This window comes from Daphnia magna, linkage group LG2 (genome assembly GCF_020631705.1).
Source record: "Daphnia magna isolate NIES linkage group LG2, ASM2063170v1.1, whole genome shotgun sequence".
In the NCBI taxonomy this organism is placed as follows: Eukaryota; Metazoa; Arthropoda; class Branchiopoda; order Diplostraca; family Daphniidae; genus Daphnia; species Daphnia magna.
The window spans coordinates 5,312,151-5,332,525 of record NC_059183.1 but is presented as its reverse complement, the minus strand read 5'-3'; the positions used below and the strand labels follow the sequence as shown (position 1 = coordinate 5,332,525).

At 42.2% G+C, this 20,375-nt stretch overlaps 1 protein-coding gene across 17 annotated transcripts in view; it reads left to right on the top strand.

Annotated features, from left to right (window-relative positions):
• Positions 1-155: 155 nt before the first annotated feature.
• The window catches only part of LOC116917907 (plasma membrane calcium-transporting ATPase 3), a 53,029-nt gene continuing 32,809 nt past the window's right edge, over positions 156-20,375 (top strand). For 6 of the 17 annotated variants that reach the window (XR_006643582.1, XM_045169742.1, XM_045169743.1 and 3 more), the window contains exons 1-4: positions 159-456; positions 2,007-2,238; positions 17,792-17,921; positions 18,066-18,410. Coding sequence is in view for 16 of the 17 variants with exons in the window: in XM_045169742.1 (XP_045025677.1) it covers positions 18,254-18,410 (157 nt within the window). In the remaining variant the exon portion in view is untranslated. Of the gene's footprint in view, positions 457-2,006; positions 2,239-9,579; positions 10,355-17,280; positions 17,300-17,791; positions 17,922-18,065; positions 18,411-20,375 lie in introns of those variants that run through there. The other 11 variants (XM_045169735.1, XM_045169738.1, XM_045169734.1 and 8 more) reach the window with 7 other exon arrangements.

Genomic DNA, 20,375 nt, shown 5'->3' with positions numbered 1-20,375 from the left:
TATATGCTATATTCTAATTGTTTAAAAATATTTATGTCTTTATTTAAAACAAAAATAACACAGAAGAGGTTCGTGCAAACGCGCGCCTTTCCTACCGAAGGAGTGTACTTCTCCTCCCCTATGGGAAAGAAATAAAGATGGCGCTACTGCCGGCTTACGGGAGGAACCTTGTGCATGTTTAGTGAGTTTCTCCCGACAGTCTGTTACGGACGTGTCTGTGTTTTTGGGGATTGTGATTCGTTTGACTCTTTTTTTTTTCACTGCTGATGTCCACTTGCAGTGTTTGTATGTGTGTTTTGTGAGGCCATATTTAGTTTTGCAGCCGCTAGTGGACTTATTTCGACGTGTGTTGGAATTTTCCTTTTTTTTTGGGCTGGACACGTTGTTAGTCGAAATAACTCCTGGTTAGCACTTGTGTGTGTGGTGGCCATCGGTATTTGCAGCGGATGTTTCTGTGTGAGTATAAAAAACGAGATATTTCTATCGGTTTTTTATCGTAATTATTTCTCTGACAACATGGCGAACGTAGTTTTCTTTTTCTTCTACACCGGCAAGATCCCGAGCAAAGCAGCTGGCTAGAAATAATTCATTCTCGATTCGTGTCCCACAAAACGTGACCTTGTTTTTTTTTAACTTCACTAGACTCGAAATCGTTGCCAAAATGGAAAGGGGTATTTTCTTTTTTATTCGTTTGTTAAAGAATTCATACACGCACACATTCAATGAAGGAAAAGGGGAGGACGAATAACTCGAGGGTGTATTTTTCAAAATATGCCTTGAAATTTTTTGCTCGTTTGCTGCTGCTGAAAAAAACAATTCGTTTATTTTTTGTCGAATTTTACTAATTAAAATAGACTGTGCGTCATCCAACTAAGATATCTTCACATTTTCATGATGGATGAGTTGTGAAAAAAGTCCTCAAAAGATACGAGACACAGAGGCTGCTATTTTCGTCAATAAAAATGTCGGGTTCCCTAGTCTCCGCGCTTGCGCCTCGTTTCCTCCCTGAAATTGGGGATTTCTAATCAGGTCGTTGCCATTTCTTTTTTCGTTCGTCTTTTATTATATTTTTTTATTTTTCAAAATGTGTGCTCTCCGTGTGTGTACACATAACCGCAGTGGTTTTTTCGTTAACCTCAGAGCTGAAATATCAACCCTATAGCTACAGTGAGATTGTCTGGATTATGTAGGTCATGTCTTCCTATCTCAGGTTGGCGTCGTGCTGCTGCTGCTGCTGCCGTCGTTTTTCGGCTTTGTAAATACAATAGCCTTTCTCTTCTTTACGAAAAGAAAGAAAAAGAGAAATTAATACGTAATGATAGCCTGCGTTCGCAAGACTAACATCATTTGCCACGCCATTGAATCATTATTTTCCCGGCTGCACTAATATCCGTGAACGATTCTGTCCCATCGCTGTCCTTAATAGCGCTGAATTAAATCACTGAACAAGGTGTCTTCGTCTTTTTCCTACGTGAGAAATGGTCAGTCACGTGGTAGACGAGAACAATGGCTAATTCAAAAGTGTTGATCTATCGACAATTTTCAGCTGTTTTCCTCAATTTTTTTTATTTGCAGAAATATCAGGAAAGCGTAGAGGAACATTTTATTCCAATCACGATGTTCTAGTTGGACATCGTTTGAAAATGTCAACTCAATTTTCTTATGCAACTCTACGTCTGCCGGGGTTTTTTTGTTCGCCGAAACGATGACATCCTTCATCGTTTTTGTTTTCTGTAATTAATACCTGACGCAATCCTTCCCTCTATCGTCACTTTTGGGAGGCTAGATTGTTGTCGTCCTTTTTAAGTGATCAGGATCGATGTTAGCCAGTTTTGTCTGTCACCGAAGCCAAAAGAGACAACATGTTATCTACAGTTAGCCACAGTTGGGATACTTGTCAGTTTTTTCGTCTTGTTCTAAATATCAAATTCAATGCAACTGCGATATTTAATTGTAAACAATAAATTGGTTTATCTATATATATTTTTTAAATTGTCCTATTTCAGATTTCTCTACAACGGATAATGGAGGGTCGCAATACTAACTGATTGATCAATAGAATTTTGTGATCGAGTGACACACATAGACACGAGTGGGCACCGGCAAGCAGACGACAACTGGCCGATAGACTTATTTTTTTTTAAATAAGGATCGACGAATACTTTTCAGTCCTCCTGGAGGCATGGAACGCCACTCCGGGAAGGTTTCTTCTACCGCATCTATCACATCCTATTTCAGGTACCTATTGATTCTTTTCTTTCCTTGGATTTCTTTTTTTTTTTTTTTTTTTCACGTTTCACGGTGTGTGTGTGTGTGTGTGTGTGGCAGCCCCTAGAAAAAGAAGAAAAAAAAAGGAGTATTTGTTGAAAATGAAGCCCGTTGAGTTGCCTATTTCCCAACGATTGGTTGGATCGATTATGTATGTATGTGCCCCTTCTATAGATGAAGCTTTATCATCTATCATTACTTGTACACACACACACACACACACACACACGGGAGAAAGAGAAACAAGTATAGCGAAAAGCGGGTTCTCCCCAATGTCGTATTGATTTCGACTTTTTTCTGGGCGGCACAATGCATTGTGCCTCGCCGCTGGTGCTCCTCAATTATTTTCATTAGAGTTAGTAATAGTCGCCATTTGTCAGTCATCTTCGATTGCATCGTCGCCACCCGCTACTATTGTTTTCGCTGCTACCTTCTATTTATATTACTTTCTTCTTTATGACCGGCATGGGAATTCGAGAGTAGTATGGCGAGTACCGGTAAATGTTCAATAAATGCCTAGCGTGGGGCGTCGGTATTGCATTTTTTTTTTATTGTTATCATCATCCGACCCTACCCCGACTTTTTTTTTTTTTTTCAATTGGCCCAATGGAAGGCATTAGTCCGATTAGTGATTTAACCCCCAACCGCCCATTCCTTTTAGTCATTCGCTCGTCTGTTCACGCACTCCCACACACTCCCGTGCTGGCATCGAAGCACGGGACATGGAAAAGAGCTGGAACGTGTTGTTCTGCTTCTTCTTTCTGCACTCTACTCTTCGGCTGGGCTTTTCTTTTTTGAACACCCTTTCTCGCTTTAGCTTATTAACTGTTTACCGGGGGTTCTGAGAGTGTGCCTTAACAGAAGAAAACCTAGACTGCAGTGCTCTGCAGGGGGGACTGCCATTGTTGTGTCGTACCTTTTTGGCTCAATGATTAGACCGTACATGAATTCTCCATTTTTTATTCTTCACTTGATGAAGTTCCATTTGCCTAAGAACGGTGAACTCTTTTTTCTGGGGAGGGAAGGTTTCGCATCTCTTTTCCGATTGATATATTTCGTTACACAATAGGGGGGTTAAAACGTATGGATTGTGGGTACTCTTTTTTAAGTTGGGTTCAACAATGCCTCGCCAACCTTTCGTTGTTTTTTCTAATATTTTTTTTTATTTATTATTATTTTTTTTTTTTGTTTTGAGAAACGATGTGGAGAAGGATGGCAGATGGGGTTACTGTATTGTCACGCCACTGTATCCTTTTCGTGTGTGTGTGTAGGTATCGATCAGATGCCACTCTTGTATTTGTTTGTATGGTCCTATGTCCACCTTTTATTTTTTCTTATTCAATCTAACCACCGAACCCCCCCCCCCCAGACATTTTTTTTCTTTCTTCAGAGTAAAAATTCTTTTCAAAGTGACAAGCCTTGTTACGTCACGATCTCTTCGACCTTTATTGATTGGGAAAGAAAAAAAAAAGACATGAAAAGGACGAAACAAGTTGACATTCTATTTATTTTCGCCCCTCTCTTGGTCCCATGTTTTTGTTTTCTGAATCGAAAAGCCAGTCGAGCTAGCCCATGACTAAGCGCTGTAGTAAAACCGGCTATTACTTGAAAACAGAACAGGATTTGCTGGACTTGGATGGCTCTTGTTGTTTTTATATCCAGCGGGCCACAGGGAACTATGGCTCGTAAAAAGGGTGGAAAAAGAAAAATAGGAAGAAGGAAAAGCAAGATGGAAGCGAATAGCATGAGGCCCTCTTTACTCGTCTTCCTTTTCCTTCCTCTTCTCTTTCTTTCTCTCTCTCTCTCTCCTCGCGCTCTCTCTCTCTTTCGAGAAACGAGAGCTTTATTGATCGTGGCTACCCTTCTAGCAATGATGGACCCTGGTGGCTCCTTGTCTTTTCGATCCCGATTCCACGACGAACCTTTTGAAACTCGACATTGGCCACTGTTCCGACGGCCAACCACATATTTTTTATTTTTTATTTCTTCTTTGATGATTTTCTTCTAATGAATCGCTCCAGAGAGGGGCGAAAAGGATCTCGTCGTTTGCAGTTTGCAAATTGTGTCAAATTTCACGTGTGGGAATGATGCGCTCCTGTTCCATCCATCTATTAAAAGTGAAATTAGAAGAAAAAGATGATACGAAAGAGAGAGAAAAGATTTGGATACTGTCGTGTGTAAGTGATGAGGTTTGATTGAATGCCATCCATCGAGGGCTTCCAGTCTTGTCGTATTTCGTATTTCTTTTTGTACCCTCTTGATTGCTCAGCTCGATGGGCGTGCAGGGAAAGACAAGAGGGAAAGAACTAAAGTTATCAAGAGAAACACCAACGAAAGCAAAAAAAAACAAAAACAAAAACAAAAAAACAGTTACAATACAATACAACAAAAATGAAGAGATACAAAGAAATATATATCAGTTTGAACTTCCCGGGGGGGGGGGGCTTCTAGATTGGGTTGGAGGGTGGATAGATGTTATCGTTTTCTTGGAGGGATTCCATGTAGACTTCTGGACTACGGATTTTCATCATATCCTTTTTGAATTTTTTTTTCTTTTGCCCATTTTTCTCCTCACTTGGTTTCAATCCGTCCCAGCCCAGTGAACCGGGATTTGCAAGAATCCTCTAAAATAGACGAGGAAAACTGGCCCGAATGAATCGTTTTTCTTTTTTTTTCTTTCCGGATGCTTAAACATTTTGTTATTAAAACTACCGGTCGCGTTTTGTTTTTGAAAGCAGGAAGTGCAGACAACTCTTTAACATTCAAATCCCCACAGTAAAAAATAGACGTAAAAAGTAGACATGAATCCGTTGCCGTCGGACGTCGTGAATGAGGCCGTGTAGGGGAACGTTATAGGGAATGAATAGTTGGATGGCAAGGCAGTTTTGTGAAGATTTTAGGTGACGAGACAATCGATTGGACTGAGAAGGGGAGGGAAGAAGAAGCCGGAGCAGGGCCACCGGGAGCGGAATGTTGACAATCCCCAAACACAAGGAATATGGACTCTGGCGTGTTTTTTTTGTGTGAGAGAGAGAGAGTGAGATAGGACTGAGAACCCATAACCGTATAATCTGTTTGGAATGTTGTTTTCCTTGTTTACTTATTCTATTTCCATGTGGGGAATATAGAAGACAAAAAAATTTTAAAAAATGGGTTGTCACATCCGTATGCTTGTCACGGACCCAGTTCTTAAATAAGAGGCATAGCCCCCCCGCTTTTGGGAGGCAGATTGGATTCGAATTTGGCAAGAAACTGACGAAGGAGTTTCTATTTCCCTTCTCTTTTTTTTTTTTCTTCCCTTTTTTCTTGTTTTTGAAGATCCAAATGCTGGAGCCAAGTTTCTTTCTCAAATGGTAGGTGGGATATCATTGGAGCGTGATCTGTGATATGGCCATCGTTGTTTCTCATGCGATGGCCTCTCAACGTGTCGGTTGGATTCTCAACGTTTGGCGCAATAAAAAGAAAATAAAGAAAGAAAATTGTATAGAAGATGAAGTAGAAGCAAAAGAAATGGTTTGGTTGCTGGTTGCCAGGACTGGCGTCATCCATCACTCTGTCGTCCGGATCTCTAGGACCCTAAGCTTTAAGCAGTGAGAGCTAGAGAGTAGATGAAGTAGGGGGCAAATAAAAAAAAAAAAAAAAACAAGACAAAAGTAGGAAAGCGAAGGAAGAAGAACACAACTCCCTCCGTCTTTTTTTTTTTTTTTTTTGGCAAAACTGCAAACAACGAACGGGATTCGAGGCCGACATGGCCGGCCAGGAAGAAGAGGGAGGCGAATGATGAACGATGCACTCGCGCTAGCTCCTTGTACAACGGTCTTATTAACTATCAACGCGATCACGTTCCCTTCTCTTGCTCCATGTCCCTTTTTTTTTTTCTTATTTGATTTATTTATTTTTCTTCCGTTTATTCGGCCGTTGATTTTGGCTTTCTCTCGTCGTTTCCAACGTCTAGTTGAACTGACTACCACTAGAGAGCTCTGCCTGTGTCTCTGCCTTACTTTAAAAAATGAACAAATAAATGAAAGTTGTGTAAGCTGGACGGTTACTCGAAACCTTAACGTGAACTTAGACGACATCGATTTCCTTTTTCCCGGGGGGGTTTCCGATTCAACCGAGTTTTAAGGATTTTGCTTTCGCGTGAATTTGGAATTATCGATTGCGATGGCGTATGTAATTAAAACGTATGTGAGTCGAAGACTCGCGAAGAAACGAGGAAGACGCGCAATGACAAAAAAAAGAAAATGAAATCAAATGAAAAAAAATAAATGGGGGGTGGTATCCGTATTCTATTTATAGAGGCTCGTTGTTCTGCGGAAATTCCCATTGTTTTGGAGGGTCTGTCTGTCTCTCTCCCTCTCTCATTTCTCCTTTCCTTCCTTACTTTCGTCCTTTCGCTCTGCCGGTTGAGCAAGCCGGATCGTTATTCTCGCTGTTCGCGCGACGGATTCTGTCCCCCCCCCCCACCCAACCCCCTCCCTTTCATAGCAAAAGAAGCCTCCCCCCCACTCCGCTCCTCACCTTACCCCGCAAAAGAATCGACCGTCCAGTCAGTTTGGTTCTCGAATCGACTGGCGGCTGCTTCTGCGAATCCACCAATCAGCCTGCACGGATCCGTCCCGTCCGCCCACCGCCACCAACACCCGAGGACTTCACTTTCACGCCCGTCCTGTCGATTTCGGGGGAGTCGGCTGAGCTTTGAGCGGGAAGACTTATTGTTCCGCCTACGTAAGCTGCGTTATTCAATTTTTTCTTTTCGCCCCGTCTTCCGTTCGCTCGTTTCCTTTTTATTATGCCAACTGCTAAACTGCGGTCACCGATTTGAGATCCGTCCTTTGTCGGTCTCGTTTATCTTTGCCGTCTTTTTTTTTTTTTTTTTGTACTCATTTCTGTGACTCTTTTTGTTGTTTTATCTGGAATCATAATAATAGTGAAGTAGTCGTGAAGGGTTGCGCTATTTGATATGATGGATCTGTTTCAGCACTTAAACCATATGGCATGGAGAGGGGGGGGGGGGTTCTTGGTTTTCTTTTTGATTTGCTGTGCAATGTGTTGTCCTGTTTGTGTGTGTGTGTCTGCGTGCGCTCGTGCTCTCTCTCTCTCTATTCGACATGTCAAATATCCGTCGAGAGATGAAGGAGAAGGACTGAAAGGACCCTGAACTCATCGCCATTCCTCCTTTTTCCTTACAACCTCGTCAGAACACCCACCCCACCCTACGTTCCGTTCATTTTTTTTTTTTTTTTTTGAGGAGAGGTTTTTATCGATCGTGAAAAGCTAGGCCACCCACCGCCACTCCCGAGACCTATAGAGAAAAAACGGATGGACGGGGAAGGGGGGGGGGGCGGAAACGAAGCATTTTGTATTTTCCCCTCTTGCGTTTTTGTTTTAATGGGACAATAGACGACAGGGGAATGCGTTTGATGAGATTTGATAGAATTGTGATTTTTTTTTGTTAAATGCTCGGTTAGATCGATGTGCGATTGTTTTTGATCACCTGTCGCAATGGGGCATCAATATGGAGGAATAGTTGTCACACACCTGTCCATACACAGATGGGGCCGCACTGACCTGACTGACAATATGCATTTGGGTGAGGACATTTGGTGCAAGTTTATTTATTTTTATTCTTATGGCTGGTTTAGTCGGGTCGTGAGGGGGGGGTAGGCGTGTATGGTCGTATCCGGTTTAAGGTTCGAGTCCACCTCTCTCTCTTTTTTTTTTTTTTTGAGGGAGAAGGTTGGCTATCAATCACGTTTTCTTTTTACGTGGAATTTAGAAGAAAAAAAATGAAGAAAACAAATTTCATTTGTTATGAATCGGATAAAAACAAGCTCTTCGATTGGCAGCCATTTTGTGGCGGGGAAATGGAAACAGGATTGAGTCGTGTCGTGTGTTGGCCGCCCGTTCTTACGTCCTGAATGAAACAAGAAAGAAAACGGTTGCCAACAACAACAACAAAAAATGAAATGAGAAATTCCAAAAAGAAGAAGAAGAAGAAGAAGAAGAAGAAAAGCGAACGAGCAAAAGAAAAGAACAAGAGAATCAAGCAAGCGAAGAAATCAGAAAAAATCCGCCGAGCAGAAGAAGAAAGAAAGGAAGAAAACCGGTCAAACGCAAAAACAAACAACAAAACGAGAGGAACAACATGGAAAAGCACAACGACATCGGAGGGAGGGAACTGGACGATTAGCATTTATATTGATCCCGCGAGAGATGCCTCTGTGTGTGTGTATGTCTCTCTCTCTCTCATTGGCAGCGAATATGTGTGTGTGTGCGCGAGCGAGCGTCCTGCCAGACATTGTGTAGTGGGAGGCAAGCGGAAAACTCGTGAACGGCCGATCCTCGTGAGTGCACCATCTGTCCTCGTTACGCATGCATGAAAAAACGGACCAGCCCAGTTCGCACCGTTTTGCACGGAGTCTGAAGAAAGACTATAGATCCTTGACCGTTTACACAAATTGTAGGTCGACTCTGTTCACATCAACATTCTGAACGACCGTCTAAGAATTTTTTGGTTTAAAAAAAACACAAAGAAAACAAGGAAAAGTGGCAATGACGCAAAGGAGATTGAGATTGTTTTTTTTTTTGTTTTTTTAATAAGCCCATTGGTATTCAAAGAAGGGCGGGCAGGCTTGTAATGTGATGAAAGTAGACCGCGTATATGGTTGGACTGGCCCGGTGGCCCCGTCTTGTTTTGTTTTTTTAAGAACAACTTTTAAGATTGAACTTGAACTCGCGGTATTTCCTTATGCTGCTGTTGTGACGTTGTCATTGAAAAGAGTCTACACTTTTATGCAGGTGTTTAGGGAATAATAGGGGGGAAAAAAGGGGAAGGGACGAGATAAAAGTATTTGAAAAAAAAAAGAAATCACAGGGAGTAGAGTCGCTGACGTCATCCAACTGGCCAGTTGGTGCGATAGTAGCGCTTACTGGTGGCGGGTAACGGCGGCTTTATCGACCCGTCCGGATGAAAAATGTTGGAAACTTTTTTCTTCTCTTCTCTTTATTCTTTTTTTTTTTTTTTATGTGTGTGTGCATGTGTGTGTGTGTGTGTCTCTGTGTATTTTCGTTTTCTTTTTTGTTTCTTTTTATTCGGGTTCGTCTTTTATATTTTGAGTGCGCGCACAGCTCTTTGATACACAGGCGGATACGACGAGCCGAGCGTAATAGTTGCAGCGCTTGTGTACGAGCAACTGCTGTTGGTAATAGTGGCAACACACCCTATACACCCGTACAGGCCACACTGTAGCATACACACACACACAGAGGCTAGCGGGATTTGGGTGACTTGTCGCCAGTGCAAGTATACCCTTTGCAAGAAGAAGAAGCGCAAAAGAGCGGGGGGGACGAGCAAGAGCCGTAGCTCCGTTGTAGCTATAGCCGCCGGAAAGAGAGGGTGGTGGAGGAGTAGGTGAAAGTGTAGGAGCCGGAGAAGACGTCGAGGCACCGCTCCCCGCTAGTGCACGGTCGAGGCGTTGCGCACCACCCCGGTGTCCCCCGGCAGCGGCTCGTGCTTGTGGTGCGTGTGTGTCAGAGTGCTTGTGTGTCTGGTGTGTTTACGCGTGTGGAGAACTCCCCCCCTTTTTCCCTCCTATCTTTATATCCCCTTGTATTTTCTCTACCCTTATCTACTACACAGCCATCCAGTTGTTCTCCTTCAAGAAGAAAGAAGGAGCACATACCGAAAGAAAAGAAGAAGAAAAAGAAAAAAAGGAGGGGGAAAGTGTTTGTGTTGAGTGCGTGTGTGTCGTGTCGGTGAGTCAGTCAATCATCTCACTGATTACACACCGAGTTAGCCGCAGAATTTGATCCCACCTTGCCCTATCCATCTCGTTCGTCGAGGACAAATCACACACACACACACACACACACACTAAAAATAAAAGCAAATAAATAAACATTAAAGCGGTTTTTCTTCCCCCCCTTCTTTTCAACGGTCGCAGCGTGTTGCGTGTTTGTGGTGGTACCGCGTAATGTGTACATGTGCGAGTGCCCATCTTTTGCGGCCGTGGTCATAAACAGGATTGCCGACAAGGGAGCCGTAGAAAGAAAAAGAGAAGAAATTTTCTTTCAAAATTTTGATGTAATAATTCGTTGATTTGAATTTGTTGTTATTATTATTTTGTTTTATTTTTTTTTTTCGCTTCTTGTTTCGGCCATTTTGTCTCCACCCTTTCTGTCTGGTTAACTTTGATGATGTCACGTGCGGACAGCGGATTGGTAGCGACGCGCGTGCGCTACCCGCCGGACTGTCCCCTCGAGACGCAAGCGCGCACTCTCTTCCCCGCACTTTCTTTTTTTTCTTAATCTTTGCGTTTTATGCCCGACTTTTCATTAGGACAGTCATCCACTTTCTCTTTTTTATTCTTTTCGTTTAATTCAAGAGTCGTTTCTTGCCATTTCCCCTCAATTCATTTACGTTCGAAATCTTTTTTTATTTTATTTTTTTTTTGTTTGAAGAATGGAGCCGCCCAGCAAGTAAAGAAATACCGGAAGTAGAGAATGTATTTCAGTTCATCACAACTGGGACGCCCTTTGTATTTTTGCCGCCGCTTGGCAGTCTATCTTTATTTGAGCGAGGGTAAATTCTCGTTTAAAAAAGAAAAGAAAAACTCTTGGAAACTCGTGTCGGTTCCCGTTCAAAAAGAGTCTGTCCTATCCTCTGTGTCTTTAGTATTTTTAGCCATTCAGCTCTTTCTCGTTGCCGTTAAGCCCATGTCCCCCCTGTTTTTTTCTTCTTCTTCTTCTCGGTAAATAAAAAGTGTGCGTGAAACTAGCGAGTTACACACACACACACACACTGCCTCCGAAAACCGAAAATAGCGAAGGCCTGTGTGCGAGCCGTTTTTCTTTTTTTTTTTTATTTCGCGCACATGTAAAACAATTGAATCCGGAGCCAGATGGGACGCGAATAGTGAACTCACTACGTCCTTTTCTTTTCTTTTTTTCTCGTTATCTTTGTCATAACAGTTTAAGAGAACTGGGTTGGTTCAGAGTAGGAAAAAATAAAAAAAAAGGCTGTGCGAAGTCGAAGAAAAGCTTTTCTTTCGTCAAACAAATTGAAAGTTATGCTCGTGTTTTCGCTACTTCACTTGCCCTGCCATATTGCCTCCTTCCAAATTGAACTGCTGTAACGCGTGTTTTGACCATGGCAACAAGCAGAGCAACGTTTTTTTTTGTTCCTGTGAAAAGATGATAACAAAAGTTTTTTTTTTTTTTAAAGGGCAGTTATTACTCGGAGGGTGAACAAGGACTTGAATGTAACACGAAACTCTTTGTCTTTGGTTACAGATTGATTCCTAGTAAGAGTAGTGCTTTTACTTTGCAATTATTACTAGACCCCCCTCCCCGTTCTTGTAGGTTATATAGCTATTGAGCCACTGTTTGTATGGGAGATCCCGATTGTTTGGCTCAATTGGCCTGGAATTTGGTTCGGTGCGTTTCTCTGCGTCGGGACGGTCTTTTCACGCGTGAAATTGTTCTGCCTGCATTTGTTTGTTTGCGCGTTTTAACACTTGCCTCGCGTTCTCGTGAACCCTAGTCCCACGCAAACACTCGCACACTTTTTTTTTTTTTTTTTTACATCGTCCAACTGCGTGCAACGATGAAAGTGTATATTTACACAAGGTAAATTTGTAGCTAGGGCGCTGTAACATTTAGAGCCGTCCTACTCTTCAGCCTGGTCTTTGATTGGCCGCTCCATCCCATACTCAGCTGGGTTTACTTTTGGACCGAACGCCGTAGCGCTCGTTTTTTGTTTTTGTTTTTTACTGTTAAGTTTAGTTGTAAGACGTCGTGTTTATTTGATTTGACCGAATTGACATGTGCCCGTAGAGAACCCCATGCGCAATCGAAATAGAGACACGATAATGGTGGTAGCAGTGGTGGTGCAAGTTATGCGTATAGCTGCTGGCGCCTTGTGTTCTATTGTTAGATCGGAAGTTATGCCCTCGTTCGCCAATATCCTCCCCCTCGTTCATTTGCCTTCCTCTCCATCTGTGTGTATATACCACCTACTGGACAAGTGGGCCATCCCCGCGTTTTGTGCGGAAGACGCCAGCTGCTGCTGCTGATCCTCGGGTCGTGGATCCGAACTAATGAAATTATTTCATTTAATTTTTATTAATTTTTTTTTTCTTCTTCGGTTCTTGTTGGATAGAGAGGCTGAAGGGGAAGGGTAGAGCTATTTTTGAAAGACAACAAAAGTCATCTGGTCTGAAATTTCGACTGGAGCTGTTGCTTGCCGTATCCCCGGTCTCTCCCTTGCACCGCTACCAGTTTTAGATGTGCTGGATGTAAATACAACCTGTCTCTCTAAATATTTCCCTCATCTGCCCCCTTTTTTTTAAGCGCTGGAACGTTCCAGTTACGCAGCGGTCCTAAATTTACCGTTTTGTCGTGATTTTTTGACGCGCATGCCATGACGCCATGTTTTCTTGTATGACGAATTTGACATGCAGAACGTGAGGCCGACTCTTCCGTATACCTCCCGCAGACGTTTTTTTTGTTTTAAATCGCAGTCACACACCCAAAAAAGGAAAAGACCCCCCCCTACACTTTCAAAACTATTGGCCAGGTGTTTATGTGTGAAGGTGTGCCACAAAAAGAGGAATGCATGTATAATTCATGAGCATATTATGCAAATACCGGTGGTCGTTGTCGTCACCGATGTTGACGTCACGGGATTTAGACGTTCGGGTCTGTCTGTTTGGGTCCGTTCGGCTCCGACGAGAGGTGTTTGGTCCTAATAGGAGGCCATACAGGGAGCCGTGTTATGTCAAGAAGTAAGACAGAAAAAGATTTCCGATATTGATTTGAATTGACAGGGGGGGGGGCTCTTGAATCAATCGAAGTGAAGTGAAAACTGTCAGATTTAAACAAAAAAAAATGAAAAACAGAACTCGTTATAATAAAAATTATGAAAATAGGTCGGTGGTAATCTTCCGTTGGGAGTGGAGGGAGCTGTAATCGATCAAAAGGTTTGCGGACTTGGTTTTGAAGGAAAAAAAGACGGAAAAGAAAAAAAAAAACGTCTAAGTTGACGAGGCGATTGTGTGTCTTTTTTTTTGCCGAAAGTATAAAGTCGAGCAGTTTGAATGGAGGGGCTGCAGTTCTGCGTGACCTTCTGTTTGGCTTCTATTTAACCATTGACAGGAGCTAATAGAAAAGTAATCTGCGATTTTCTGTCTTCCTCACGAGGACAAAAAAGAAAAAAAGAGCGAGTCTATCTTGAAGTGGTGTATCCCAGTCGGTTGCCATAGAAACTGCCATGTCGACTTAAAATTGACCATTTCAATTGAGTGACATTGAGTCGGATCAACGGCAGATTGAATCCAAATGCAGCAGCAGGTTCTTTTGATCAAAACCCAATCTTTTTATCGTTTGGCTTTCTCTTGTTCACATTGTCACTTTTTTTCAAAGAGATTTTCAATAGACAAGAACAAGCTAAAATAATTTGATTTAAAAAAAAAAATAGTGTACTTTGCTTGGCTTGAAGGGGGTGGGGGGAATAAAGAATTTTGATGGCCCATCCAACAATGTCGTCGATGATTCGAGTCCTAAACACATACGTACACACACGTAATGTACAGTATCGATTCGATGCCCTTCCATATAGAGCCGGTCTTGTCGTACGCGCGCGCTCTCGTTCGCTTCCTTTTTTATTTATTTATTTTTATTTCCACTACCACCACCAACGAATAGGAAATGGCTTCTTACGATCAGGCGTGGTGAGGAGTTGAAAAGAAAGGAAACGATGATAACCGAAGAGAGAGAAAGAGAGAGAGAGAGAGATAACTCAAGTGATTGTGGGAGACATTTTCATGTTGTTTTTGGTTGTTCTTACTGTTACAGAATAAGAAAGACGTTGGGAGGTCTGACAGTTTGATCGAGTTTCTCTCCTATTTTTGTTGTTTATTCACTCCCGTCATTCGCTCTTTCTATTCTCAATGTAAACGCACAAGAGCAAGGGTGGAGTCGGGCAGATGCCTTAAACTCGTGACGCTGCCTCCCTTATCCATTATGGTGCTTGTGGCTCTCTCTCTCTCTCTCTCGACGGCCACGTCAAAGAACGTTTTTCATTCTTTCCCCTATTTTATTATTTATTTCCCCTTTTGTGCTTTGCGTTGAATTTTGGGTCGAAGATGTTGTCTCTCCTCGACGGTTGCCTCCTCAAGGGCAAAGCATCTGACGCGTCGGGGATGTTGCCTTTTTCTTGTTTGTATCGACAGAAAGAAGCGACGTTGCTTCTCTTTTGCTACCATCGCAGCTACTCCAGACTTGTTTGGTTATAGTGGTGGCACTAGTCATTGTGGGAGGTTCGTGACACGATGGCGTTAGTTCGGGCTTCGATGTATGCTTGCTGCTGCTGCTGCTTCTGCTTCACGTTCAAAATGGCCGCCGTCTTGCCGTTCCAATTCCCTCCCATCGTCTCCACCCGATTCTCGGGCTGTTTAATATTACACACACAGTTGCTATGCTCTCTTGTGTGCCTCATGCCTCGCCTCTTGTCCCTTTAACTTTTTTTTTTTCTCCCCACTCTTTGAATCATTTGTTCTCTACGCTCTGTCATCCTAAAAGTGGGGGGGTATGCTGGCAAGAGTATCGATACATCGTCTTTTCTTTTTTTTTTTCTTCCTGTTCGGATGAAATGAGGGGACAGACTTTTTTTTTTTTTTTCCTTCGCTAGCGATTGTTTTGCAGCTCCCTGATTTAACGATGAAGATCAGTAAAAAAGGAAAGAAGAGTAGAAGGAGGAGCGTTGTGTGTGATGGATGATCCAAGGTTTCTTTACTTTTTTTCTTTTTTCTTTTTTTTTCTGGTCGAGTTGTTCGCGCCGACTCGGCTATCTCTTCGTCATCGATTACCATGTCTTTCTTAACTCTGTAACAGGAAAGAAAAAAAGAAAAAAAAGTTGGAAGTCGCTGCAGCTCTTTTGTTGCTGCCTTTTCCTTCTTTCGGTGAAATCTCTTTTATCCCAGAGAATAATAAGCAAAAAGAAAAGAAAGAAAGAAAAAAAAAAAAAAGTGGGAACTTGTTATGATTATGTCTCTGGCTGCCTCTTCGGCCGAAAAGAGAGCGACCAGAGATGAGGCAAAAAAGGAGAGGGACGAATCCAAAACGCAAAGTTGTATAAATACATTCACAATTTACGATCACGGGCTACGACTGGCGAGTTTTCCTCAAGGCACATCCTGAAAGCTTATTCGCAAAGAATGCAAAGGAAGGAAGGCAGTCATCATTTCCTTCTGGCCACCGGACCCGGCCATGCAACATCGTCGACGAGGCAAAAAAATAAAAAGGGAATAGAAGAGATCGGGGGTTTCTTGGTTAGGTTCCAGGCTTCTGACTCGGGAGGTCGTCGAATTTCGTTTTTATTTGTTTTTTGAACGCAAAAAAAAAAAAAAAAGTGAGGTACGAAGAAGAGTAGAGATGACGCTCATGGTGGTATCCCTCGTCATCGGTGGTGAATGTACAGCCGCGCCCGTAGGTCGTGCGGGGGTCGCGTTGGAGTAGTCAAAGTACTGCCACTAATACGAACAGCTAGACAAAAGCGAAAGAGTTTTCTAAAAGGGCAAAGACTTGCTTTTTTTTTTTTTTTACTAGGCAGCCGGCCAACAACCGTCTCTATGCCAGTCTCTCCATTCCTAACCTTTTCATCTTCTTTTGACGATGACGACGGTTCCCTTTTTCAATTTGAAAGAGGATTTCCCCCTTTTCTCGCTTTTCTTTTCTATCTTTTTCTTTCGTTCTCTCTTCCTTCTGTCTTTGCCTTTGGCAAGATGCAATTGTCTACATTTGTCATCGATCGTCTCGTCGTGTCCCGTGCACCCCCCGCGTATCTTGTCAAGCAAGAAAAGGGACGAGAGAAGAGACAACTCCCCCCCCGCCGCTTTGGCTCTTGCGTCGCTAAAGAAAATGAGCCAAGCGCTCGAGGTGTTACGACATTATGACGAGACAGCAAACGCACACGAAGCTTACTCTTCCCTCATCACGTTCCCTGTGTCCTCCTTCAAATTTTGTAGAAGAAGGGCAACAACAGCAACAACAAAATTCGTGTCCGTCTCATTTCGTCGTTTGATTTAATGTCATACCGCGACCCCTACGGGTCAGTTAAAACAGGGCGTTGCCAAGAGCTGCTCCGTATCTCGTTATCGCTCTTAGTGCACGTGTACCGTGAGATGTGAAAAAGAAAAAGGAAAAAAAAAGTAGTCAGAAGGATCGTAGATGTTGGTTTCTTCGTAAAAATAACGAGCACTTAAAGTCACTTTGAACCCGATTTTCACCGTCTTCTAATCTGCTGGTTATTGTTGCATGTCGTCGACATCGTCGTCGTTTGTGGGCGTGATGTGTAAAAAACCTTTTTACCGTGATCGAATTAAAGCCCCTTCGCTCTCTTTCCTCTTTCCTTTTCGTCCCCTATTTTTGTTTTTTAAATTTCTCTTGTGGGTCTTGTTACCGGGAAAAAAGAAAAAGGAGACGTGAGTGAAACTGAATAGAGGAAAGAAAGTGTAGAAGGCAATGGATTTCGGGTACAACATCAATTGGTCGTTTCATCCACATCTTAAAACCTCCTCGTTCTCGATCCTCTTCTTTCTTTTTTCTTCAAAAAAAAAAGAAAAAAAGGAAAAGAAAAGAAAACAGATTTTGATTTTCTGGCATCGGCTTTTGTGTTGTGCCGCCCGCCTTCTTTGGCCGGGATATTGCGCGCTCCTATCTCATTTTTGGCAACGAGATGGAGTTGCGCAAGTGATCCCAACGAGCCCAACCGAAAGCTTCAAAAAGCCAAATTCGAGCCAAGCCAAGCCAATCGAGTCTGACGTCATTTAAAACCGCACATACACGTACACATTTCCCGGCGAAAGCTTTTTGCTTCCGTTTCCCCCTCACTTTTAATTTATTATTATTTTTTTAACACAGAGTTTGTACTCACACAAATTCTCTGTTGTTGTAGTAGTAGTAGTAAGTCTTTGCGTGCGCGTGCCTGTGCGTTCTGTGCTCGGCCATTTATACGAAATGGAATGAAACGGTACGGCCAAAGTAATCCAAAAACTAAAGTCAGCTGCGAGCGGTTTAGCTATACTCTTTAGCTTTCGTACTGTTTACGATACACTATACACCAATTATTACCATAATTACGGCCATTATTACAGCTATTACTAGCATGCCTCTAAAAAAAACACAAAAATACATTTTAAAATTAGACGGCATGAACGAAGGGAGTCCCGATGGTGTTGTCTATGGAAATGACCCAATTTGACGTCATTCACGTTCTCGCCCCTTTTTGTCTTTCTATTTATTTATTTTATTTTTATTTTTTTTTAAGTTTTTGTTTTGTCTTTGAATTTCTAGCTGTGTGCGCGTCATTTGCACTCGTCATTCGATTTGCTTTATTTCCTGTTTCCCACCGTTCCCAACCACTCAATTTTTTTGTTACACCATAAAAGAAAAGAAAGACAAATGCTTAGTAATTTCATCATTTTTATCTTTCTTTTTTCTTTCTTTCCTCTGACGTACGTAGGTTGTGATGTGATACGCCAACGCCCGGCGTATGCATGTGTGAGTGTGCGTGAGTGAACGCGTGTCATCTATGTACTTCAGTCCCTGGCTGGAGACGCTGGCTGACAATTGAAAACAATTGAAAAATAAAGGTACGAAAAAAACAAAACAAAAAAGTTTAATTTTTAAATGAAAATGAATCATTTTTTTTTCTGCAACATTCAATTTAAAAAAATTAAAATGTAAATTTTGGTTGTTGTTGATTGTGTATGTGGTTTTTTTTTATTGGTGAAAAGGACGTTGCTGTCATCGGTGAAAGTCGTTGAAATTGGCCCTGGATTTGTTGGAACTTTTCTTTCCCACCCTTGCTCTCGTTGTTGTTGTTGTTGATTCGAGCATCACAAAGTCTGGGACGACGCACAAAAACTTTTAAAACTCAAACGAAGAAGCATCCGGAGGGGTGCTCAACCCATCCAGCATCAAGATGGCGATGGTGGACGGAAGGCCGGCCCAGTATGGGGTATCCCTGAAACAGCTCCGCGAGGTGATGGAGCTGCGAGGTCGGGAGGCTGTCGAACAATTGCGTCACTACGGCGGCGTCCAGGAGTTGTGTAAAAAACTCTACACGTCGCCGACGGAAGGTAAAACTTATTTTTATTTATTGTTTGTTCTTTGTGATGCTTGAGAAATCGTTGGATGAAACACGAATCGATGAGCATTAAATGTATCCGAATCGGCGAAAAAAAAAAAATAAATAATAATAATAAAAAGAAAACGCTATCCCAATCAGCTGACTATGGCGGGGGAGGGGAGTCACGAAAGACGCAACGATAGGGCCATGTCGACATGTTTTTCGCATGTCTCTTAATTCGTTTCTTTCCCACCCAAGTTTTTTTTTTCGCATTTTCATCATCCCCCTCTTCTTTTCTGCCCGCCATCCAGGAAAAATGTCGTCCGGATCGATTTTCAATTGGTGTGAAACTTTAAATTTTTTTTTTTTTTTTTTATTTTTGTCGAGCGTTCCTCTCCCCCTCTTTTTTTTTTTAAAGGGTGTCCTACTTCTCTGTCGCAGTTTAACACCCGCCATTCAGCGTCAATAGTCACCCTGACTTCTCTTAAATATATTTTATTTTATTTTTATTGGGCGGGTAGTTTAACGGTACGTTTCGCTAAAAATAAAAATGTTGGCTAACCCTGTCTCTCCCATTCGTTGGTAGTCTTTATTTTTATTTTATTATTTTTAAATATTTTCCCTGGAAGAATGCCGGATAGAACTGGGGCCGGATCGATAGTGCGAAGACTCCGTAACTCTGTTTCTGCCTTATCTATCTCATGTGTGTCTTGTATAGCTCTTTTGCTCGCGATACTTGAAAGGGCGGGTGAAACGCACGTCACGGTGGCCAACCCAAATAGGATCGTATAATGCGGTCTAGTGTGTACGGTACAACAGTGTAGCAAGACGATAAAATAAAACAGAGGGGGGGGGATAGTAAAAGAACTTGAGAGTGCGCCATCGACCCCGACGGATATGAAGCCGAAATTTGAAGTGGTCAAAAAAGAAAAAGAAAATGCTCTCCAACTTTTAAAAAAAAAATATATATATATTTTTTTTAATGGCATGTTTGTTGGGAACGAGTTAAACAACTGCCAAAAAGTCCTTTTGTGAAACGTGATCTGAATTCTTCCACTCCGTTATGCCCTGAACTCGGCACCTATTACGAACGTCTGACGTAAAGGAAATCAGTCTGGATGATGGTTTTTAAAACAAAAATTTCTTTCAATTATCAACGATTCCAAAACTGGGTTGGCATTTCACACGTGTTTTTTTTTTAAATAATTACATAACTTCCGTTTAGGGGGGGGGGGTCTCTTATTCTTAAGCCCCTCCTACCACGTCATTGACGTCATTGTGGCGTCACTTATCGGCGCTGAAGAAGAGCCTCTTGCATAAAATCTTTTTAAACGTGCACCCGACAAGAAAGGAATAAAGAATTTGAAATCGAATTGAAATGGAATTTGATTTCGAAATTGCGACTTGGTTTGGAAAAGCAAAAAAAGTCACGTTGTACCAAACGAGTTGTTTGCCTCTCCTTACTTTGATTTGTTTTCATCAACGGGAGTTAATCCATTTAGCTTTTTGTCTACAATTTGTTTGTGTTGTCATCGCGGCCAGACTAGGAATTACTTGCGCTGACACAACGAGAATACGTGAACTACGAATCCCCTCCCGCAACAACAGCAAAAAATCCTCAACTTTTACCCTCGTTTTCCTTCTGTTTCTTGTGTTTGTCTTTTACGCCTCAACGTGTTCGAAAACTTGATCAACTAATCAAGCTCGTGCGGACTGAATCGATAATGAAACAAAACAAAATAAAAATAAAAAGAAAGAAAGAAAAGGAAGGCCCCGACCGGAATAATCGATGTGTTTGCACGCGTGCCAGGCTTCTTCTTATTGTTGTAATCGAATTGGATTATTCATGTTTTCTCGCCATCTTTATCCTGGGATTTGTCTCTCCCATTTTCTTTCTGCTCCCGTCCTATTTCATGCTCATGCATAAGGCCTGCGTATTGCTGAAAGATGGCTCTGTGTGTATGTTGATCTGTTT